A 26,489-nucleotide genomic window follows, 5' to 3' on the forward strand; every position below is an offset into this window, starting at 1 on the left:
GTAATAAAATTTTAATAAACATGAAAATTTTGATTAACTATATGCATAGATTTCACACAAACATTCAAGAATGGCAACTGATTTTGAAAGGCATAAAACTGCCATTAAAATAACCAAAGTATTTACTTACATTTTTCAAATTAACTGTACAACCTATGTACATTTTGAAAATCAACTAAGTATAAATTAAATCATTTCGAAAAATGGTGTGTTTTATGACAGAATTTTCATATTACAACAGGTCATAATTTAAATTATGAAGGGTTTTCAACCTTCTAGTTCAGCTATTTTTATAAAAGTAAATCAAATAGAGATAAATACTCTTCTTAAGTTCTCAGATAAAAATATTCTCTAATGAACAAAAAATGGACATCTACAATCCTGTATCAATGTACAGCGAGATCTATGTAGATCACTGGCAGTAAGGTTACTGACAGTCTGTGGCGAAATATACAACTATCACAATGATGCTATGCTGATCAGAGAGTTACGTGACTTGCACGGCGTCGCATGACTGCTCGAATACCTCCAATGCTATGAGAGTAAGTGCTTCGGGCAGTAATTAAACACGATCCCAAACAAAGTCTTACAGGAGCAGTAAAACCACCTGGAAGCTGAATTAATGCTGTAGCTACAGCTGCAATACTATCCCCAGTAGGTTCAATCGCCAAAGGCCGAACATAAAACCTATCCTCACTAACTATTTTAGGCGAGTCCCTACCAGTGTAACCTTTAAAATGTTTTAGTTTTTTCCGAAAATTGCTAGGTGAGTAAGGAAAAAAGTCAAATTCATCTGGTGGCTCGTCATCAATCACAGAAAGAATGTGTCCAAAAGGTCTACTGGCCATATGTTTCATTTCAGCAGCATGTAGTCGGCGAGCTCGGCGGACATCAAAGGCTTGTTTAACTTTCCAGATTACAACACAAATAGCTAAAAACAAAAAAAAACACGAGAAGAAGACGGAAAAAAAAACAAATAAATCAATTCTTGTTTGATCCTGGCGGAAAAATAAATTACCATGAGTGACAAGGGATACTTTACTACCAACACCTCGTAGCACCATGTAAAAACGAGTACTTCTCAAATCGTGGACTTCTTGTGGAATGGTAATGACTAATCTGTTCTGCAGCTTTCGCACAAGAAGAAATTCCTGCGAATGTGTTATAGTAATATAGGTAGTGAGGCCACTTGCTTCAGCTTCATGTAGTTGGAGGGGTGACACAGTATAGGTTTCCGAAGCATTCATAGATTCGTGGAACAAGTCTTCTCCAATTGTTTCTCTTTTATCAACTTTTCTATCAAATCTTACTGCCTTATTTATTTCTTGTTCTTTATTTTCATTGCCCATATCAATGCCATATTTCTTATCAACATAAACATAATGGATACCTGTCGTTTTGTTCACATCAACTACAAATGTATCTTCCTTTGCAGACAGGTAAAAATCCACTCCTCCCTCAGTCACATCTACTATTATTCTGATGTCGACATTCATGTACTTAGGTTGCACAGCAAAAAAAACAGTTCTTCCTTGAAAGAGACCACTAGGCTTCCTATTGCACTCCTCTAATTAAAAAAAAAAAAACATATATATATTAGTTTTGCTAGCAAATATAAAAGTATGTATAATTATCAAATGGAATACATAAAGCATTTGTTTTCTATCACACATAGATTAAATTTTAATTATTAACAGAAAAGGCATATTTGCTATTTTTGTATAGACAATGTCTCAGAATGGCTACCCGGATTAAAAATTTTAATGGGAAGAATGTGATACAGGAATGAAATGTATTGTGGAAGGAAGCATGATTCCTAGAGAATCAAAAAAGTTGATTCAGCAGGTTGAATGCTTTTTTTTTATGCTTTGGTAGGAAAATCTGAATTCTGAATCTATGAACTAGGTGAAATAAGAACTCAGTCAAGTGTACAGAGTTAATTACCCAATAACAACAGTATAATATAGTGGTACAACCAATTTAAGGAAACATACCTTAAAGTAGAAGTTAAGAGAATGACCAGGCGCTCTAACAAAATAATCAAACATTTGTCGAAGTACAGCACAGTCTCAAGAAATAAATCGTGCAGCTGTGCAAAACTGTAGTATCTTACATGAAGAATAATCAATGATAAACTTCTGAATATCAAGTGCATTACTTTGGCTGCCTACAAGTGACAAACTATGACATGCACAGAGATGAAATTTGGAGTAGACATTGTCTAGACCAGCACTTTTCAAATTTTTTGGCCATGGAACCCTTTTGCAAATCTAAATCTTCCAGGTAACTATAATATATTTAAAAAGAACTAATAATTAACAGTAAATTAAAAACAGTAATATATGTTACAAATGAAATAAAAAAATTAATGACAAAAAAATTAACAGAACTTCTGGTATCCCTCTGCAACTCAAAAGTACCACATAACACATTTTGCAAATCACTTCTCTAGAAAGTCCCAAATGATTATTATATCAATCTGTATTAAAATATTATTAACATATCTAAAAAAAAAAAAAAAAAACTCTCATTCCACCTTTCTTATATGTCAACTGCTTCTCATTCATTAAAAAACAAAAACCATGTAACAAATATCATAAAATATCTCTCTCTCTCTCTCTCATTAAAAATCTTATGGAATTCATTTTGAAAACCTATGGTCTACAATACGGGCAGGCAAACTCTTTAACCATGTGAGCTACTCTAAATCAAATTCTGAAGATCACAATCACAATATTTTACAAGTTCATTTCTATCTTAAATAATATGCACATGTAGAATTATTATAAATTTTTTATAAAAAAACCACAGTAGGTATATACAGTTATAATTAATACTATTTTTAATGAAAATTTCACTATGATGAAAATATTTCTAGTTCCTAGACCACTTCTATTTTAGGATTTTGTTAGTCTTGTTTGAACAAAACAGTTTTATGAAAAATTCAATATAATGAATAATTTTCAAAATCTGCCTAGGCCTAAAACACAACAGTTTACTAAAAAAGAAAAACTTCTTTGGACCCTTTGAATATTATGAATGATATTGTAATTCTATTGTAAATATAAATATGAGAATATTAGTATTAGCTATATGGTGTGTGGAAGCCCAAGGTTTTTTTTCTGTACCAGCCAAAAAATAAATTAATAACAAAATAAAATAAACCATTTGTTTAATCCTTCCTCCCATAGGTGCTTATCTAACTGACCTCTGAATCTTCCCAAGCTGTCAGCCTCAATCACTCACTCATTGAGGCAACTTATTTCAGTAATCAACAATTCTCTGGCTAAAAGAAAACTTCCTGCAATCCAGTCTAAATCTCTTCCCCTATAACTTGAATTTATATCTCCTACTTCTGGAATCATTTATAACAATTAAAATTTCATTCTCATTTATTTTAACTTTCACCTATCAGAGCCTTATATACCTCAATTAAGGTACCCTCCAGTTGCAAAAATCTGTAACCCACATATTTAAAGTCTTTCTTCATATGGATACCCTTTGTGACCATTCTCACTAGGTGTGTTCTTATCTTTGGACCCTTTCAAGAAGTTCAATGTGGTCTTCAGCTGCCTTATACAGGGTATTGCAGCCTTCCTATATCAACAAGCAAATGTTTGATAAATCATCAACAGGGCATCATGGGCTACCTTGCTGTCTGTCTACACCTCTTGGAGAACTTAATGTCTGACCATATTATAACTTGGAATTTGATTGGGGAAGGGGGAAGTGTTTTAAAAGAATTCACATCACATCTTTTACTACATTTTTCACTTTTTTGAATGATTATTATTATTTTTTTTTGTCCTTGTGGTGCCCACATATTTTCAATAGTACTACAGATGAATTTTTGTATTAATTAAAAAGAAAATTAAACATTAAAAACAAAATTTATGTATTAATATGTGAAAAGTAACAATAAATTGTATCTGCTGTACCGTATTTTATTGCAATAGAGATTCCAGAAACACCATGCCACCAATCAGCCTGTGAAGCATACAGTATGGAATACCATTAGTTGACTCTGGCTAATCACAGCAACCAATATATTATTACCAGACTTACGAGTTGATGATAGCACCTGATTGTCTGAATGTGTGGCATTTTTTATAAATAAAATATGCTCCCAAAACAACACTTTGAACAAAATATTTTTACTCTTGTAGCACATGTATTTTGTTATTTTATATATTTATTATTAAATATATAAAATAACAAAATGATTTTAAAGTCATATTTAAATAAATTAAAGCAGAAATTATTACTTATATATATATATATATATATATATATATATTAGAAAAGTGTAGCATAATTTATTTAAATAAATAACTGTTTTCTTAATATAATTTTTGTTATTTGTTAGAATGAAATTTCAGTCCAAAAAAAAAAAAAAAAAGAGAGAGATTCTTTTAATTGTTTCTAATGGAATTTTACTGTATGTATTGAAGTAAACTTAGAAACTAAATCGGCCAAGCAATTAATGAGATTTTTGACAATGACTATTTGGGTGTAAATATTTTACAAACAAACAAAAAAGTACTTAATATAACTGTTAAAAATATGATTTATTACAGTGGGTATCATTGCAACTTATAAGGAAGGATGCTTTTGTAGGAAAATCACCAGTAATGAGTAATCAGTAATGAAAAACACCATAATGCAATAGTAATAGAAATTCCAGAACACCATGCCACCATCAGTCCCCAAAACATGTACTATGGGATACCATTAGCTGACCAAAACTAAGGGGATACGCAGACTAAAAGGTTAACAGTGGCCGCAGTCAGTGATTCTTGCACTGCTTCTATTAGAATGAGCAGCAGCCTGGAAAGCAAGGTAATGGAGATTTCCAGGACTGCTGGAAGTCAGTGGAACAAGTAAATACATGGGCTGTGTTAGGGTAACTAAGAGTAGGAACAGGCTGACCGGGCTAGCCAGGTGGGTAAAGTGCCTGCCTGGCAACTCAAAGGTCGCGGGTTTGAATCCCGCCTCGGGCTTGGATCAGAGTGAAATGCAAAAACTTTGGGAGGTACATTATGGTCACGGAGGCCGATGCACCAACAACTAACAAAAGAAAAAGGAAGGAGGAGCAGGTGCATGTACACCAATGCTAGGAGTATAGTTAATAAATTTGATGAGCTTGAAGTGCTAGTCAAGACATCAAAGGCAGTTAGTGTTGGGACATCAGAGACACAGTGTCACACAGATATAAGCAGTGCAGAATTGGAATTTTGGAAGTACAATGTGTACAGAAAGGATAGATAGGATGGGAAGGGAGGAGGGGGTTATGCTGTTAGTTAAGAAACATAAAATCTAAGGAAGTGCATCCAGTTGACATGGGTGGACAGTGCAATGTTGAGTCAGTTTGGTGTGACATAAACACTGGGAAAGGGAAAATGAGAGTAGGAGCATGTTATAGTCCTAATGACTCTAATGAGTACAATGAACAATTGGGCAGAGAAATAGTGGCCAGTAAATCAGAATGTCTTGTAATGGGGGATTTTAACTTTCCAGATATTGACTGAAACTTTTGGGTTGTTCACTCGCGCACTAGCAAGACTTTGGTGGATTTATTGGATGACATGTTTTCTACGGCAACATGTTCAAGAGGCAACCAGAGGGAGTAATACTCTTGATCTGATTATCAGCAGTGATTATTCATACATTAAGAATTTGCAGATAAAGGAACCACTGGGTGAGAGTGATCACAATGTACTGATGTGGGAATTACTTAGAGATGTAAGTACCATCAAAGCTAAAGGGAAGGGCTTTTGCTTTCGTAAAGGTGACTACAGAGGTCTCAAACAGTTTTTAAATTCTGTACAGTGGGATCAACTGATGATGTTACTAATGCTGAATTCTAAATGGGAAGCATTCAGGGACTTAATTTTGGAGACTACTAGGCTTTTCATTCCAACTAAGAAATACTGTTAAAGGTTTAGGCCTAAATGGATGTCAGATGAATTAATGGGCTTGTGGCAGAGAAGAAGAATGTATGGGATGCATATGAAGTATCAGGTGACACAGAAGCCTATGGCAGGCATAAACTAGTCTGTAATAAAGTCACAAAGGAGGTTAGGCAGGCGAAGGCAGATTACGAGAAATCTTTGGTTATCGAGAAATACATAAGAACTTATGTAAACTCTAGAAGGAAAGGGATGAATTAGATTGAACCACTTAACATAGATGGGTTGACTATTGATGATCATTCTCAGTTAGCTGATAAACTGCATGAGTATTTTGCATCTACATTCACACATGAGGAGTTATTCAATGAGGGGAGTGCCAGAAGTTTATCAAACGCTAACAGGGAGTTAAGTGATTTTGTAATAAATGAGAGCAGAATGGAGAAGCAATTGTTGAAGTTAAACATAAGGAAGGCATCTGGGGTGGATCAGATCTATCCAGTTATATTAAAGGAAGCAGCAAAGGAAGGTCCCCCAATGTATCACCAATTCACAAAGGGGGTTCAAAAGGTGACAAGTAACTACAGACCTGTTAGTTTAACTTGTGTTACGGGGAAAATAATGGAATCACTGGTTAAAGAAGCATTGCAGGATCTTCTAGACAAGACTGCAGTAATAGTTAAGACACAGAATGGGCTTGTTAAAGGGAGGTCTTGTCTGATCAATCTGATTGGATACTATGATGTGGTCACAAAGGAACTGAATGCCAAAAATAATTTTGATATCATATACTTGAATTTCAGGAAAGCTTTTGATACTGTCGCACATGGAAGACTGCTGTACAAATTAAGGTTGGCAGGGTTGTCAAGGGCACTACTAACCCTATGCTGCTGTAACAGGATCTGGAAAGGTTGAGCAGATTGGCTGAGAGGTGGCAAATGAAGTTTAACATTGACAAATGTAAAGTACTACATATGGGAAACACAACCCCAGAGCAACGTATCAACTCTGTGGTACTACACTGACAGTGGTAGAGAATGAAAGGGACCTGGGGGTGGTTGTGCAGGCAGATATGAAGTTCTCTGAGCAGTGCAGATGGGCTGCAAGAGTAGCTCATGGTGTATTGTCAATGATATATAGAAATTTTTCTAGCAGGGATAAGGAGGTGATTATTCCCTTGTATAAGGCAATGGTCAGGTCACACCTAGAGTACTGTATACAGGTCGGAGGCCTCATTTCAAAAAGGATGTAGAGCTTCTGGAATGAGTACAGAGAAGGGCAACAAGATTAGTGAATGGAACAAAGGGGTGCTCTTACAAAGAAAGGCTTAAGTTTTGCAAATTACAGTGTCTGGAGACTAGGCACCAGCGAGGTGATCTGATAGAGGTGTATAAAGCCTTGAATGGTTTGAGCATGCTCAATGCTGATGGGATTCTTCCTCTTGCTCAGAATAATCACCTGAGAGGGCATAAATTCAAATTGAGGAAAGACAGATGTAGGATAGACGTGCGGAAATTTGCCTTTAGTCAGCATGTGGTTGGTTGGTGGAACAGATTTCCATCCCTTGTCGTGAAAGTTGATAGCCTAAATAAGTTTAAGGCTCAGCTGGACAGGTATTTCGAATGAACAGAGAAGTGAAGTGGAAGTGGTTTTTTTTTTTTTTTTTTTTTTTTTGGCTGATGCTGCATAAGCTCACTTCCTAGCATCGTATGCCTCTACTATTGCTAATTGCAGCAACCCTCAGACAGGAGTTGATGATGGTACTTGACTGGTAATAGTGTACAGTAAAATCCCATTTCTAGGTCTTGGCACTGACTAACACTGATTGCCATGGAGACCTTAAAGGACCCTTATGTGACCATCCTTGTTGATACAAACTTTGGCTAGTCTAAGTCTGGTGTGGAATTCAGAAAGATTCTGACAGATGTGGCCTCCTGTAAGCCCTCCCCACCTATCATCCCCAAACTGTAGATTTTTTGCCTGTGGATTCAGCACACTAAACTTTCCATTACAGTCCTTCAGGGTGTAGATGTGCTTGACCCCTTTGTCCCCCATTTCCTACCAGGTAGGAAAGGGGGGACAAAGGGGTCAAGTACCTCTGCTTTACCTTCTCTATTATCTTCCTCTTTTCTCTATATCACTCACATGATCCCCCCCCCCCAGTGCTCTTTACCAATAAAAATTTATTTATAATTCATTTTTCTCGGGCCCTTCCTGACAAGTTTAGGTGAAGCCAGAGTTTTCCCTGCCAGAGCTTTTATTTCTATTACTTGGCCTGCTTCCCCATGGCACTGGCCAATAATTAGGGATCAGTGCTGTTCCAATGGCCCCCAGGCTAACTTGTGTTCCGGGGAAGAACAATGTATGAACACAACCTAACATTAAAACTACACAAACACTCACTAGCCCAGACAATCTGGCCTTTAAAGAATTTTGTAATTTTCACAGAGTTTACATATGGATTTGGGGGAATCCCCCAGTGCCACATTACCCTATACACTATACAATGAATACATTAACAAAAAAAAAAAAAAAAAAACACTATAAAGAAAATATTTCCAGGTCACAGACAAACTTATGTCATTTGAATAAAATCAGTTATGAAAAGTTCAGTAGAGTAAATTTTTTCTGAAATATACCATTGTAGAGAAACTGTTTCCAAAAGTTATGATGGTCAACACAGGAACCAATAAACACCTGCATTTCAGTTTAACAGAGTCACATTGTAAACATGTATCCTCCACTGGTTTCATCTAGCTTATTGCCTTCATACTTCATAGCTGCCAACTCTCCAGATTAATGATATAGAATCTTGTTTTTACTCAATTTGATCTTTCTCCATCTCATCATCCAAATTTAGTTGGCAGCAAAGAGTCTCTCTGTCAGTTTATATAAACTTAGTTATTTATTTTATTTTTTTTCCTTTTCAAAAAAATTAAATAAATAAAATAAATAAATAATAATAATAATAAAACTACATTAAAATTTGATTTTTATTTCTTTTTTTTTTGTAAATTTTGCAAATTTCTGCTTATTTTCTTTAATGAATTGGTTGTCAGGTGTGCTGCAGTAGCCTGCATTGCAAAATAGAAATGGGCAATAATAGCATTATTATTATTATTAGTCATATGGTACAAGGAAGCCTGAGGCTTATGCTGTACCAGGAGAGAGAGAGAGAGAGAGAGAGAGAAAGAGAGAGAGAGAAGTAAAAGGGAATCACCAAGAAAGGGAAGAATGATGATATCCAGCTTAGGACCCTAGGTGAGCCAACCCATACTCACCAGATGTGAGCCCCTGGGGAATTTGTTCATTGTAATGTGTGATATTTCATCAGACTGGTGTGGTGCAAAGCTAATTACCAATGTTTTTCAGTAAGATGACAAAGAAAGGCAACATCAAATTTCAGAAGACATACAAGATTTTCTATGATTATTGCATAATCTGAGAAAGATAACACATTTGACTTGTGTACCGTATGTAAATGCATTATTTCAAGCAGTGGGAAACATGATGCAATCAGAATTTGTGAAACTAATAAGCATGATGTGTGCAACACACAGAAAAGAAAATTCAAAAATAGACATTGCATTTCATAATGATGATGTTGTACACACTGAATGTTTATTTGTATCATAGACCATAATCTTCCACTTATGAATTGTGTTGATCATACACATGCATTGTTCAGCAATATGTTTCTTGTTAGCAAAATAGCAAAGAAAAAGTTGTGGAAGAACAAAGACAATAGGCAATAATGAAACGGCCTGGATAAGAAAAGAAGTGGTAGTGATGGATGGCTCTGAAACAAGGGCCATTTCCAATTGCTACAGATGGCAATAATCAAAGTGTTTTCAAACTGTATCCTATTGTTGTGACCTTTTGTAATAAAAAAACAAAAGAAAATTGTCAAATCAAAAGCACCTTCTCTCGCTGGCGTTATTGGAAGGCAACTCTGCAGGATGCAACATGGGACATCATCTTCTGAACAACTGAAAACGTATGGAATTCCTTCAAGAAACTGTCTTTCACTTAGTGTTCATAATGCATAAAACTGGAGTAGCAATGGTAAGTAATAAAAGATGAGATTGAGCACCTGATGGTAATAAGCCATTCTTATGCTCCTATTAATTTATGCACTGAAAAGGATGCTGCATGCATTCTTGTGAAGATGGTTGAATACCTGTAGTGGAAATAAAGCTGTGGTGGAAATTTACTATTACTTGTATCTAGAAAGAAGTGATAAAAGGAATGATAGATTTAAATAATTTCAATTGGGTGCATGCCAGTAAAGTAAAAAAAAAATTATGAAGCACGTATTTGTGTATAGTTGGCTGTTTTTGTTTAAATGTGTAATCAGAGACTTGTCAAAGGTTGTCATTGTTTTACCAGTGGCAACCTTTGACAAGGCTTATAAATGCTGAGACAGCACAAATTTCATAAATTTGCGCATCATTTTGAAATTTTTTGGACAAGTTTCCAGTACTTCTTGTGCATGTGTCAGTTGCCCAGCCAAGGACCACTGTCCTTGGCTAGGGAACTGACACATGCACAAGGAAGCCTGAATTATAACAGATTTTCTCTTTCTGGTGAACTTTTGAAATGCTCCTAACAGGCCACTGTTATGAACAGAGCTGGCGCCCCAAAATTTGTAGGCTCTGTTTGTTATTTCCTTACCTCCAGAAGTTAAAAACAAAACAGATATTACTGAAAGTGAGTATGACATAAAAAAAAATTACATTTTTAAATAATGTCCTATGTTCGACATCAAACGAAACATATACATTGAGAATGAAGTATATGCTCTACCTCTGGCAATTTTCATTTTCGACTCACGCAAACACTCTTGGAGTGATGATAATGTGGATAACTAGAATTAAGACGGCAGTACACTTGTTGATAGAAATGTGGAGAAGACACAGATGATATTATTATAATAATAATATCATCTGTGTTATGAACAAAACTTAAAGCAATCTGGATACGTCAAAAGTGGGCATCTATGATACTGTATAAATAAACATATCTTTCCTGAAATTAAGATTACAGTAAGTGATAACTTTTATTTACTACAGAAAAGTGTGACAGAATTGTGATAGTGAAAAGTTAAGAATAGTCAATAAATGTTTAATGTAACTCTCAGCAGGCAGATTCTAAGTTAATTTATATGCAGGTTTAAACACACAGTGTTCCTTAAAGTGAAAAGCAGTTTTCAGTGGTATCCAAATTTCATCATCTACAGTGTCAAGTTCATCACATATGACTAGGAAAGGAATGAAGAAATGCCAACGGTTTTCACTTCAAGAGAAAATGGCAGCCCCAAAGGCTGTAGTTCTGGCATGAAAAGGGAAACACGGTGAAAAAATTTGGTATCACCTTCTACATTCCTGAAAGGACCTTACTGAAAGTGAACTAAAAAATAATAAAAAGCAGAATTAGCATCCAAGCTTGGACATGATATGTTTCAAACAAGTGTTGGCTGGTCAATAGGTTTCATGAATGGCATGAAATTTCCTCAAAATTAATTTGTGGAGAAGCAAACTAATGTTCCATTAGATAAGGCAAATGAATGGAATACAAGGGAAATTGACACAGATTAAGGGCTTCAGTTTAAATAATATTTTTAATGCAGTTGAGACAGGTACATTAGCATTAGTTAGGCATACGATGCAAGGAAGTAAGCTTATACAGCATCAGCCAAAAAAAATTCCCATTTCTCCCATCCAATACTCTCAGCATACTTTAATGAAAAAATCTCACAATGAAAAAATTTATCGGCTATATCCTGATGTTACAGTATCTGAATGAAGGTACAGTAGAGCATCAGTTATCTGGAATAACTGATGTCAGACCTCTTCTGGGTAGCCAAATTTTCTGGATAATCAAACTGGAAAAATTTCTGGTAAGATTAAATAAATTTACTCTTACCTTACGATTAAATTAAATAAGATTAATTAAATAAAAAAAAAATTATAAACCAATCTCGGAAAACAGAAACATCCATCTAGGCATTTTTATGATTTTTATACAAAACAGGAAAATTAATTAGAAAGATTTTTAAATGCTCTCGATTTTTTCGACTTATCAATAACGAGCAAGGATGATCTGTGCATCCCAGTGGTATTTGTACACATAACAATTGTAAGTCGCTCTTTTCTCATCTTAAAACTTGATGTAGGCATTTCTATTTTAGTTGCTAGCGTTTTACTTGATAATGCTTTCCATAATAAGCCCGCCTCATCAACATTATAAACGTTTTCTTTCTCATAATTTGCTATAACTGAAACACTTAAAGGACACCGCTGCCAATTCGTCTGCAGAAAGGTTCTTGCCTTGAATGTCTAGTTCATGTATACCATATCTTAGTTTAAAGTTTTTCTGCCAACCTGCTTGCTTGCCTTAAAATCTTCATTACCTATTAATTTTTGATTAAAATCCAATGCTTTTTCACACAACATTGGGCCATACACTGGTTCACCTAAACTTCGCTCTGAAGAAAAGAAAAAAAATAAAGTGAGTGCCTCTCTAAAGCAGCATTTTCAAGTTTCGACATTGTCTTTTTCCTGCTAGATCCTCCTTCACTATCCTTAATCGACACAAATTCTGTTATAGCATTGGAATTTTTCTTGATGTCGTGAATTGTTGAAGTCCCCAAATTAAATTCTTTGGAGAGATTTCCTAAATTTTCACACTTTCTAATTCTATTAATAATTTCCGTTTTTCATTGTAATGATAAAATTACGCATTTTCTTTTCGTTCAATTTCGTTCAAATTGCAAATCGTTAAAATTGAGAAAAATGAAAAATCGCAGTTTCGGACCAATATTATTCTTACCGAATCTGGAGCTAAAATAATCTGAAATTCACTCATGGTTTCCAAGAAAACCCAGTAGTCTCTGTGATATTTTTCTAAAGCACATTTCTGAAGGTCACATAGAATTCTAGAGGTGACAACTACAAAACAATAAAAACAATGTGCAGTTTTCGGTTTATTCGGCTTTTTGTTTGTACAATCTATTATAAACAAGTAATAAACACGATCTTTCTCTTATTATAATCAAAATTCAAATTGCAAACGTGACCACTATAACTGGTGCTTACTGTACTACCGTTAATAATAAAAAAAAAAAGATCAGCCTTTCAAATTATTCCCGATAACTGATGTTCTGGATAACTGGCGTTCTACTGTATAATAATTCACAGCAAATACATTTAATTTATGTTTAAGAAAGCCTGATACACTGTTATAGGAATATGTCATAATATATCTCTGGAAAAAAATGCAAAAGTAATTCAACAATTACCAAACATTATTTTATTTTATTTTTTTAATACTCTGGCACTAATGAATTGATTTCAATAATAATAACAATGTACATATAATGAACAATATACTAGCTGATAAACACTTTAAAAGCATGCTGTAACAGCCAGCATGATATTAAACAAGAAACAGTTCGAAAACTACTAAACTTAATTTTAAAAAAGCAGTTTCCATAGCATTCAAAGATCATATAAAATGCATACCGATGTCACCTACATTTTGATCAGTTGTGCCAAATCATCCACTTACATCTAGGGAGAAAGGGTTATGGTTTTGTCATATAAGTCAATGATGGGACTGCACTTGTAATTTTGTGTTCAGGTTTCGATGCCACACATAAAAAGACATCTAGCTTCATAAAATGGTCCATACACTAGTAATTTGTCTAGTGGGAATAGAAACGGAGCATATATATGAGAAGAAACTGCAAAAGTTTAAGCTACAGAGTTTGGAAACAAGGCATCTTGGGGGATAGCTGACTGACTCAGGAATTTATATTTGGTTAGCACACTGCCCCAATGAAATAAGGTGTCTTTCTGGATGGCTGAGTTGGAAACTTAATGACTATGAAATTTAGGAGGGCAATTGGATCAGGTATCTTCTGATAGTGGGAAAATTATGATAAGAGGGTTATAGGTTGCATAGACAAATTTTTTTTCTTTTTTCTTTTTTGGCTGATGCACCAAAAAGCCTAACTTCTTGGCACCTTTTGGCCTTTACTAATAGCAATGATAACTTGATAAAATACATTGTTCTGTGTGGAAGTTTTTTTACACACAGCACCATAAATTTCTTTTATTTTCTTCTTTTTTTTTGTTTCTTTCATTTCTGCATTAGCACTAGACAGTCAATTCCAAAATTTATGTTCATGTAATTTGTATTATGACAACTAAAGATGTGTTCAAAATGATACACTTTAATTATAACCACCTTTATTTTTAACAAAAAAAAAAAAAAAAAAAAAGCAGGACATTTTTTACTATAAAAAATAAGCTAATGGAATGCTATGGAGATCAGGAGATATTAGTAATGGTAAATGATGCAAGGAAGCAAACTTACACAGCATAAAAAAAAATAAAAAAACTTCTCACAACACCTGTGCATTCCTTCAAATAATTTGTCTAATTCTTTATTAAAATTTATTTCAACTACCCACCTCCAACAACACCAGATGAAAATTTGTTAAACAATCACTTTCTGGTTGAAAGCAAATTTCCACATGTCTATCCTGCAACCAACTTCCCTCAATTTCAAATTGTCCCCATATATGTGTTGTCTCAGCAACAGAAAGGGTACCATCAATGATTCACTTACTCAATCCATTCAAAGGCCTTGAACATCTAAACCAGGTCTCAATGTAGGTGGCTAGTTTCCAGATGCTGCATTTGCAGAACTTAGTCTTCCTTGGTAAGAGTATCCTTTTGTTCCCCTCACTAATTTATTTGCTCTTCTCTACACACATTCCAAAAAACTCATATCCTTTCTAAAATGAGGCTTCCAGACTTGTACGTGGTACTCAAAGATGTGGCCTACACAAAGCCTTACACACACACACACACACACACACACACACACACACACACACACACACACACACACACACACACACACACACACACACAAAGGGGTAACCATTTCCTTAACCCTGCTGGCAAAATTCTGGTATCTTGTTGACAAAACCTCGTGAGTTGTCCTAGCAGCCTGTCTGTACATCTCAGAGATTTTCAGGTCTGACTGCACAATTATTCATAGATCTTTTTCATTCTCCACTACTCAGTGGTATCACACATTTAGTATGTTATTCTGAGATTACAGTTACCCACATGTAGTATCACCTTGCATTTGTCAATAAACTTCAACTCACTTCTCAGCTAATTGGTTAATTTTTCTACATTTTGTTGCAGTAGCATATCCTGATTATTGTCATTAACTACCTTGCCAAACTTTTGTATCATCTGAAATATAAGCATTAAGCCTATTATGCTGTGTAAGTTATGCTTAATGCCAATATCATTAATAAATACTGAAAATAACAATAGACCCAGAAATGAACTCTAGGGGAACCCACTAATAACATTAGTACAAGAAGAGCAGTGCCCATTGATAACTACTCTTTGTCTTCTGCTACTGAATCATTTCTTTATCCTTTGTCCCCTAATTCCCCACTGCTCCAGTTTTAACAGCAGTCTTTTATTGGAACAGTATCAAAAGCTTTTCTGACACTGAAGTATATGATGTCAAATGCACATTTTGCATCCAGTTGCTTTGTTACTGTGTCATAGTATCCAACGATGGTGTATAACTGCATTCCTGTTTAGATGATCTTGCATTACTTCTTTAACCAGTAAAAACAAAAAGTTCCAACGCCTATAATAGCTGCAAATTATCTGTAACAATATCATGAAAAGGTTAGGCTGGCAGAGGCAGATTATGAAAAATCACTGGCTGAGAAAGTAAAGAATGAGGACAAGGAATTTTTCTCATGTATGAATATGAAGAATAAAATTGCAAATCAGATTATACCCTTGAATAATGGATGTGGGAAAGTTGTAGATAGCCCTGCTTATGTTGCAGATAAATGTTGGAGAACAGGTACTTTGCATCGATATTTACAAAAGAAAGACACTTTATGATGAGGAGAAACTGTATAAGTGAGGTAGGAAAGCCTGAAATTAGCGATACTGAAATTTCAGATTATTTATTTGAAAACCTTTTGAGCCTAAAGGCAAGTAAGGCTGCTGGAGTTGATGGCATATACCCAGTAATTTTGAGGGGGGGGGGGCACAAGAGAGTCCACTGAACCAACAAGTTAACCTCATAGTTAACAAGGTTAACTATGAGATCAACACTAGACTCAGGAGTTATCTCCTTTGATTGGAGAAGTGCCAATGTATCGTCAATAAAAAGGTAGCTCTAAGAGTGAAGTGGATAACTACCAACCTGTCAGTCTGCCCTTCAGTGCTATGGAAAATCATGGAGGCAATGATAAAAAGTGCATTAAAGCATCACTTTGATAGAAATATAGTTTTGTAAAGGGAAAATCATGTTTAATCAACCTGGTTAACTGTTTTGACAGAGTCACCCATGAGCTGGATGTAGAAAATAATTTCACATTGTTTTCTGAGATTTGAGAAAAGTGTTTGATTAAGTTAGACATGGGAAGTTACTGCATGAGTGGTGTAATCATGAGGATAATTCCTAGATGGATTGCAGGATGACTATAGAGCAGGAGATAGAGGTTTGTGATTAAAAGCTATTTCTCAGATTGGTATTATTTTGGATTATTACATTACACAGAGCAAAACGGAGACAGAATCAGTAATGACAAGTTTAATATTAATTGGAAAAACACACAGATATTAAATTAAATACATACAAAAGCTTTCGGTTAGTTTGCTAACCTTCATCAGTAACTGACAGTTAAGAGTGTGGAACATAAGGGCATGTACTGCCAATCATGTACTGGGTGATGTGATGGTTAATTGTTGGATGTTGAAGCCTGTGGCTGTGATGCATGTTGCCAATGTTTGTCATTCACCAAAATGGTCGCTTCAATGATAGGGCAGACACGACATCCACTGTTCCTGTTGAATGAGGTATTAGAGCATGTGATGTTCAGCGATTCCAACAAGGCGTGCCGCCGGTAGTGGCGGCACGCCTTGTTGGAATGGCTCTTTTGTGTTCTGAAAGACGTTTTCCAAGCCGTCTCCCAGTTTCCCCAATGTAGCAGCCAGTGCAGTCATGGCAAGAGATGCGGCAGACTAGACCACTTTGTAGTAAGATAGAAACCGGTGTTTTCACTTTAGATATAAGGGATCGTAACTTTCTGGCAGGGAGTTTTACACATTTTATCCCACATGATTTTAGGACCCTAGAAACCTGTTGTGATAGGTTTGGGTAGTATGGGATAAAGGCGCTTGCATTGAGTCATTACCTTGAATGTTCCTGTTGGTTGCTATGTGGTCATGTGTCTGTAGGTCACACCTGTCAAGGGATAGCTACACCTCGCAAGATCTGCTTTGACTTTAACAATCTTGGTGCGCCTCTCATCTACAGAACTAGATTGGGTCCAGGCACAGGTTAACAAGGTTCGTGCAGTTGCAAGAAGGTGGCTGCACATGTGTGCTGACCGGCAGTTGGTAAACTGGCCAGCACACATTGGTTTATGATAGACAGTTGTCTTCAAGCGTGTGCCCTCACATCGGACAACTGTCCGACGTGAGAGCACGCGGTGTGGCATGGACATGCCGCACTGCCAAGCAGGGGTCATCTCCTCTACCGACCCCTTACTTCTACTTCTACCCCCCAGTCTTCAGCCTCCCCTCCCACCATTATCTTTCATTTAGCGTATAGCTACACGTCTAAATTTAATAACAACAAAATTTTCCCCAACCTATTAGGCCTTTTAACACATCTCTCTAGCATTCAACCCCAACCAGTGATTTCCTAGCAGCAATCTCATTATGAATTAATGTCAAGCGCGTGGAATTTTTTTTTTTTTTTTAAGGTCCTAGCCTCTGAAATCCCAGGAAACTAGGTGGCAGGATCTGCCAGAGCAACTTGCCATGATTCTGGACACACCTGGCTAGCCTCCACGTTAGTTAGTTAGTTATTTGGTTTTTAGGAGCATTAGCAACTAAGGCCATATTGCTCTGGGATATGCGGTGATCATTTCCTGACCATTTGGTGGTGACGGGCTCGAACCCCCGGTCTAATTAAGAAGTGTGTGCTACGCACTGCTGCTCTTTCCCACCTGGCTACGGAGGCACCTAGCCTCCACGTGGCGAGGTATGGGCAACGTTGGGCCCTACTAGGGGCCTGGTGGCCAATAAGTTGGAAAAACAATGGGCACAACACATCACACTGCACAGACAGGGCCTACACACTTTCAAGTCTCTGGCTTGATAATGTACTGTCCTTGATACAGCGAACACACGTGGAGATGGGAGAAATCCCAGGTGCTGTCTGACACGAACATACCTTATACCTTAAAGCCCTCAGGAGAAAAGCATGCACCAGATGACTGTGTCCTATGCAGAGCCGAGATGGCCAAGGTTTCATTACGGGTTTAATCTTGTATAACTTATTTTCAGCCTGCTCATGCCAAGAGTGTTGCCATTGGGAAACCAGTTTCTTTCGTATTACTTTCTTGTAGTCTGCATAGGGAACTAACAGACAAGACTTATAACGGGTCACTGATTTGGCTGTGGAGTCCACCAAATCATTTCCCATGATCCCAATGTGGTTGGGAATCCAGCAGAAGCAAATATCAAATTCCAATTCAGAGAGGAAATGTAACCTCTGCTGTACCTAGGGACAGGACTGAATGAAGACTGCTCCTCATTGATGACAAAGCCTGCAATTGAACTGTATATAAAAATCAGTATACATAATGCATTTTTGGTGGTGTGTTTGTATGTGATCCAAAGCTAGTTCAATTGCGTGCAGTGAACTAGCCTTGGCAGTGAAAATGCTGAATTCAGCAGGGATCTGTTCAGATATCGTAGAATCTAGGAAGACAGCTGCAGGTCTAACAGATATCTCTGACTTCGAGAATGCTCAGATCGGTGTGCTGAGAAGAGTGGCGGGTAGACAGCAGATAGAGTGCCATCCTTCTCCCGATTGGTAAGAGAGAAATTGAAGGTGGGAATATGAGCATGCCATGGTGGAAGGGATTGCCTAGGTGATGGGGCAATATTATCTACCATGATGTCCAAAAATCTGAACAGACCTTGGATACGAATAGCCTGATGGTGAATGAGGTCAAGCCACCAAAGGACGCTATTTCTGGCAGACACTTGAGACCCATAATCTAATTTTGACTGAACGAGTGCACGATACAGATGGAGTAAAGTGCAAAAGTCTGCTCCCCAAAAAGCAGAAGAGGGAGAGCACGAAGAATGTTCATCTATTTGTACATTTGGTGCATAGTTGAAAACTATGGTAGAGGAATGTCAATTTTTTATTGAATAAGAGTCTCAAGAATTTTGTTTCTGCTACTACAGGAATGGTGCTTTGCCCTAGTCTTAATTCAGGTTCAGAGTGAAGAGTACACGTGCGACAAAAATGAATGCAAACAGGCTTCTCTGGAGAGAACCTAAAGCCATTTGCCAATGTCTAGGAGTTAGTTGCAGCTGTCGCTCAATAACCCTCATGTTGCATGACTGGGTTTGTTTGTTTGTTGTTTGGTTTTTAGGAGCATTAGCAACTAAGGCCATATTGCTCCGGGAATATGCGGTGGTCATTCCCTGACCTTTCCGCATCCTCCGTATTTGGTGGTGACAGGCTCGAACCCCGGTCTAATCAAGAAGCGTGTGCTACACACTGCTGCTCCTTCCCACCTGGCTACGGAGGCGCCTGCATGACTGGGAAAATATACTGAAGTCATCAGCATAGAGGGCACTGTTTATGATTGGAGGAAGTTGTTCAGTAATGGAGTTTACTTTGATGGCAAAAAGTGTAGCACTTAAAACAGATCCTTGTGTGATGCCCTCCTCTTGGCAAAAGTACCAAAAAGTACATGTACAAAAAAGTACAAAAGTACAGGTTAAAAAGTCTTTTATAAAAATGGGACAGTGACCCTTTAGATCGAGTTTGTAAAGGTCTCTTAAAATACCAAATTTCCAAGTTGTGTTGTACGCTTGCTCCATATCAAAAAATATGGATACCAGGTGTTCTCTCTTTAGAAAAGAATCTCGAATAGACGTTTCCAGTCTAATTAAGTGGTTAAAAGTGGACATGTTCGTTTGGAAGCCACACTGAATGCGAGAGAGAAGGTCATTTGATTCCAAGTACCATAAAAGACGACCGTTGACCATTCTCTTTAAAATTTTGCACAGACAGGCTAGTCAGAGCAATTGGTCTATAATTTTTTGGAAATTTAGGATCCTTGCCTGGCTTGGCAAAAGCAAGAATAATTGCCTTGCACCAGTTGTCTGGAAACTGCTCTTCAAGGAAGATTCTATTGTATAGGAAGAGCAGCTGGTCCATGGATTTTGGTGGGAGGTGGTTAATCATTGCATAATGGATGTCATCTGGGCCAACTAGTCTTTGTAAGGGCAAGAGCTGTTTTCAGCTCTTCGATGGTGAATGCTCCATTGTATGGGTAAACATCTTTGCCATTACAATGGAACATTCATCATTAAATATCACTTTACCGTGCTTCAGTGGTGTCCAGTTTCCTCAGCTCTAGTGGCTATAACATTAGTTTTTGAACCCACTGTAGTGATAGTTCAAACATTTAAAACTTTCTTAATTGTTGTTCATAGCATTATACATTCATGAAATTATATTTTAATTAACCAAAAAACAAACAATCATCATAGTTAGTAAATGAAAACTGAGAGAAAAAAAAAAAAAAATTTAAATGTGGGGGGGGGGGGGCGCCTCACATCTGGTGAGTATGGGCTTGGCACACCCAGGGTCCTGAGCTGGATATCATCATTCTTCTCTTTCTTGGTGATTCCCTTCTACTTTTGACTCTCTCTCTCTCTCTCTCTCTCTCTCTCTCTCTCTCTCAGGGTAACTGGGGAACTTTTTTTTTTCCCCTGGTGCAGCATAAGCCTCAGTCTTCCTTGCACCATATGGCTATTAATAATAATAATAATAATAAAAAAATAATAATATTACAACAAGGCAAAAGTCATTAATGTTTATCCTGATAATCTGTTACTTGAAATATGAAGCAGAATTTCAGCATAATTGGATTATTCCCCAAGTACACTTTAGAGTAGGCCCAGGCAAACTATGACCCGCGGGCTGCATGAGGCCCACCTCACATTTTTGTGCGGCCTGCGAGCTTTAATTGTATTGTCAAAAAAAGTTTACTTATTTTATGCCTTTTGTGACGCCTTTTTGAAAAATAAATTTGTATATGTAATACATTATAGAATTAGTCGAGTTGTAAATTGTTTTATCATCTCTGTACTGTTCAAATTCAGATAGAATTTGAAATTCTGCACGAGCAGGAGCGAGCCAACAGGCGCTTTTATAACTGTATTAACCGCGCGAAACTATGGTAACAGACAACCGGTGATGACGACAACGACTTTGCTGCGGTGTCTGAGTAATAGGATAGGGCTGCTGACCGGTCACAGTTCCAATCTGTTTTCTCTGACGGTCATCCCGCAGTTAGTTTTTTTGCGTTATTTTCGGTTATCATCTTGGTTAAAAATGAATAAAAAACGAAAAATTCAACAAGAGCATCGTGTCTTCAATGAAGAGTGGAATACAAAATTTTTTTTGCTAAAATAAATAAGACTATTTGTCTCATCTGCTGGGAGAGTGTCTCAGTGTTGAAAGAGTACAATAAATACTAAACATTCCGAATATGGTGCCAATTTAACTCCGGAAGCGAGAAAGAAAACTGCTGATGGATTGATTCAAAATTTATCTAGACAACAAAATGTGTTTACGTGGGTAACTAAGGACCAAGAAGCTACTGTAGAGGCAAGTTTTGTTATTTCTCATATAACTGCAAAGAGCAATGAGCTTTTTTGTGATGGAGACTATATTAAAGAATGCATGACTGAAGCTTGTGGAATTATATGTCCTGACATTAAACACAAATTTGAGAATATAAGTTTATCTCGGCAAACTGTAGTAAGAAGAACTGAATGTATCGATACAAATTTGAATGAGCAATTATTATCAGTAGAATCAATAACATGGTACTCGATAGCTCTCGACGAAAGTAACAACCAAAAGAATACTGTGCAGTTATTAATTTTCATACGTGGTTGTACCTCTAATTTTGAAATTATTGAAGAGCTTCTTTCAATGGAATCTCTTAAAGACCAAACAATGGGAGCTGATATATTTGAAAAATGCTTAACAAGATATAATTTACAATGGAACAAAATGGTAAGCGTAACAACTGACAGAGCACCAAGTTCGACAGGTAAAAATGTTGGAGCGTTAAAAGAAAATTCAGGATAAAATTTGTGAAAATTATCCTGATTATAATTTAATTACAATTAAATTATGTAAAAATGTGTTAAAAGTTGAACATGTCACATCTTGTATTACTAAACTCGTAAATTTAATACGATCGAAGGGCCTGAAACACAGACAATTTGTTAATTTTCTTCAAGATATTGAATCCAAGTACACAGATATTCCTTATCATAGCCAAATTCGATGGCTTAGCTTAGGAAAAGCTCTTCGGCGAGTATGGGATCTTAAAGATGACATTATTTTATTTTTAAAACTGAAAAATATTACGGACTTTCCCGAATTAACTGATAATAACTGGATTTGTGATTTTGTGTTTACCCTGGACATCACGACACCGTGCTACATGGGAAAAATTTAAACGCCCATGATATGGTAAAAAGTTTGAATGGATTTAAATTAAAACTCCAGTTATTCCTTCGACATTTATTAACAAGGTAGACAGACCACTTTCCAACCATGAAGTTGCTGAAGATTCCAGAAAATAAATTTGAAAAATATTGTGAAATTATCAACGCTTTGAATGACGACATTTCACAAAGATTTGGTGACTTCCGAAAAATTGAGACAAGTTTGGCAATAGTGCGCGACCCATTTTCAATAGAAATTGTTAGTGCACCGAGTGATCTGCAGTGTGATGCCGATTTGTGTGATAGATCTGCAGTGTGATACCGATTTAAGATAACTGCACCGTCGTGAGGAAATCTGTAAATTTTACAATACTCTTAATTCGGACAAATTCGATGAATTTATAAAGATTTTGCCAGAAAAATGTTGATTATTTTTGGATCAACCTACATATGTGAACAAACATTTTCCATCATGAATCTAAATAAAAATTCGTTACGATCAAGCATCACCGATGAACATTTACAAGCAGTTTTAAGAATCTCAACTACAAAATTAACGCCCGAAATTAAAAAAAAAAAGTTAAAAGATGTAAAACAGTTCCATTCATCTCATTAAATTCTTGGTTGTTAGAGAATAATTTTTTTATGTTATATTTCTTCTTCATGATAACAAATAATATATATCTAAAAATAGTATTTTAAGTGCGGCCCGCCTTCTTTTTGAATTCCTAATGTGGCCCTTCAGCCAAAACGTTTGCCCAGGCCTGCTTTAGAGAATACTTAGCAGAGAGAAAGAAAAATTAGAATTAATCTCTAGTTTTATTCTAATTAGAGAAACCTGATCTTGCTAGAAATCCAGATATTAGTGAAACTAAGTGCAGTTAAAAAAAATATACATGAATTTTTTCAATAGCCCTTTTTATGTACAGTACTTTAATACAGAAGTATATACAAAGAGGGTTGTCCAACTCCAATTTGGAAAGAATATTTTTTAAACTTATTTATAAAATAAAAATAGAAATCTAATGGTACGATGAAATGAACATTTGGCTGTTTAACAAAACACGACTACAATTTTGATGAATATTACCATACCATGAGTATTTGGATCAAAGCAGTATTCTTTTTCCAAAAACATATGACGATAACATTGGTGTCCATGGGTAGGAATTCCAAGAAAATATTCTTTACATTTAGAACACTAACACAAATAAGAAAAAAAAAAGAAAAAAAGTTAAATATAGATGTGAAATCATTTAATTCAATTAAGTAAATACCAAAGCTAATACAGAGCTATTTGCTATTACAATCATTTTCTATTTAAGTTGTGATTTGGTAACTATGTAGCTTAATTTGCAACAGAAGAACCTATGTAAATTGTAATTTGCTAACTATGTAATTTGGTTTGCAAGACTGAAAAAAACTGAAGCTCTGTGTTTTGACTATGACTGGGAATATTACATATATGTTATATTCTCAAAAGTATTTGATTACTCCAGTATTTTTCAAGAAAAATAGCTGTTTATTTAGGAGATTAATAACATATGACCACATATGTTATTAATCAGCGTGACAACTCAGTGTTGTTATGGGCCTATATGAGAGCTTGAAGGACAGGGAGGATGCCCTCAAAGGATCTAAATTGAGGGGCCCATCAAGCTCTCAGCTGCTCACATCAATGCCAGCGCTTGCACTTGATCATCACACAACACAGCAGCAACCCCCAAGGCAGAATGTGCTGGTCCCACAGAAACTAGTAGTTGTTGGTGACTCTATTCTCAGGGAAATGGGGAACATGGTATGTAAAAAGGATAGGTGGAACAGGACCAGGGTATGTCTGCCAGGGGCAAAGGTTGATGACGTTGTAGAGCGGATATCATCTTTTAAGGGCACAAAAGGTGATATTGTTGTACACGTTGTCACTAATGATATTAAGAGTAGGAGACCAGTGGAATTACTTAACAAGTACAGGTCACTGTTGAAAAAAAGCCATGAATTAGGGCCGAACTTGAAAGTGTCTGCAATTCTACCCAGACACGATAGGAGGGAGAATATGATGAGAGCCTTGTTGATCAATTCGGCCCTGGAAAGATTGTGCAAGGCTCAAGGGGTAGAATTTTTTTCAGCCTGGTCTGTACTTGTTAATAGAAGAGACTGCTTCTGCAGGGATGGGATACACTTAAATAGAAAGGGTGCAAGAATATTTGCTGATGCTATCGAGGCAGTGTTAGGTGGGTCGGAAAACTGCTAGCTTGGGGGATACAAGGACTAAAAGATTAACAGTAGCCACTGGCAGAGGTGAAAGTGATTCTTGCACTGCTTCTATTGGAATGAGCAGAAGCCTGGAAAACAAGATGCAGGATATTTCAGAGACTGCTGGGAGTCATTGCAGTACAAGTAAACACATGGGCTGTGTTAGGGCGACACAAGTAATAGACCTGTTAGTTTGACTTCCGTTCCAGGAAAATTAATGGAGGCACTGGTTAAAGAAGCACTGCAGGATCATCTAGACAAGACTTCAGTTATAGCTCGGACACAGCATGGTTTTGTTAAGGGAAATTCTTGCCTGCCCAATTTGATTGCATACTATGATGTGGCCACAAAGGAACTGGATGCAAGGAATAACTTTGATATCATATATTTGGACCTTAGAAAGGCTTTTGATACTGTTGCACATGGAAGACTGCTGAACAAATTGGAGCAGTGTGGCACTGGAAGCAAATGGCTGCTAGGGATAAAGGGTTGGTTGAGTGGGAGAAGACAGAGAGTGGTAATCAATGGACACTGCTCATCGTGGACTAATGTTATTAGTGGAATCCCTCAGGGTTCAGTGTTGGGTCCATTGTTGTTTTCTGTATTTATAAATGATATTGATAATGGTATATCAAGCTTAATGTCCAAGTTTGCAGACGATACGAAGGTTGGCAGGGTTGTTAAGGATACTAATGACAGTATGCTGCTGTTGTTGTTATTTGGTTTTTAGGAGCATTAGCAACTAAGGCCATATTGCTCCAGAGATATGTGGTGGTCATTCCCTGACCTTTCTGCATCCTCCATACTTGGTGGTCATGGGCTCGAACCCCAGTCTAATCAAGAAGTATGTACTACGCACTGCCGCTCCTGCCCACCTTGCTACGGAGGCGCCCCAGTATGCTGTTACAAAAGGATCTAGAAAACTTGAGCAGATGGGCTGAGAGGTGGCAAATGAAGTTTAACATTGACAGATGTAAAGTACTATATATGGGAAGCAGTAACCCCAGAGTAACGTATAAATTCTGTGGTACTACGCTTACAGTGGTAGAGAACAAAAAGGACCTGGGGGTAATTGTGCAGGCAGATATGAAGTTTTCTGAGCAGTGCAAACGGTCTGCAAGAGTAGCTCAGGGTGTCTTGTCAATGACACACAGAAATTTTTCTAGCAGGGATAAGGAGGTGATTATCCACTTGTATAAGGCAATGGTGAAGCCACACCTTGAGTACTGTATACAGGTTTGGAGGCCTCATTTTAAGAAGGATGTAGAGCTGTTGGAACGCGTACAGAGAAGGGCAACAAGATTAGTGAATCTAACAAAGGGTTGCTCTTATAAAGAAAGGCTTAAGTTTTGCAAATTACAGTGTCTGGAGACTAGGCACCTGCGAGGTGATCTGATTGAGGTGTATAAAGCTTTGAATGGTTTGAGCATGCTTAATGCTGATGGGATTCTTCCTCTCGCTCAGAATAATCACCTGAGAGGGCATAAATTCAAATTGAGGAAAGAAGGTTGTAGGATAGATGTGCAGAAATTTGCCTTTAGCCAGCAGGTAGTTGGTTGGTGGAACAGACTTCCATCCTTTGTGGAAGTCAATAGCCTAAATAAATTTAAGGCTGAGCTGGACAGGTATCTGGAACGAACAGAGGGGTGAAATGGAAGGGTTTTTTTTTTTTTTTTTTTTTGGCTGATGCTGCGTAAGCTTCCTT

At 36.7% G+C, this 26,489-nt stretch overlaps 1 protein-coding gene across 1 annotated transcript in view; it reads right to left on the reverse strand.

Moving 5' to 3' along the window:
- Window positions 1–358: 358 nt before the first annotated feature.
- The window catches only part of Megf8 (multiple EGF like domains 8), a 619,502-nt gene continuing 593,371 nt past the window's right edge, over window positions 359–26,489 (reverse strand). The window contains exons 34-35 of the mRNA XM_090390015.1: window positions 23,627–23,732; window positions 359–1,567 (exon numbers count right to left, since the gene is read on the reverse strand). Of these exons, the coding sequence (XP_090246141.1) occupies window positions 480–1,567; window positions 23,627–23,732 (1,194 nt within the window). The 3' untranslated portion in view covers window positions 359–479. The remainder of the gene's footprint in view (window positions 1,568–23,626; window positions 23,733–26,489) is intronic.

Source organism: Mastigoproctus giganteus, chromosome 2 (assembly GCF_048544385.1).
Source record: "Mastigoproctus giganteus isolate SK-2022 chromosome 2, ASM4854438v1, whole genome shotgun sequence".
NCBI lineage: Eukaryota > Metazoa > Arthropoda > Arachnida > Uropygi > Thelyphonidae > Mastigoproctus > Mastigoproctus giganteus.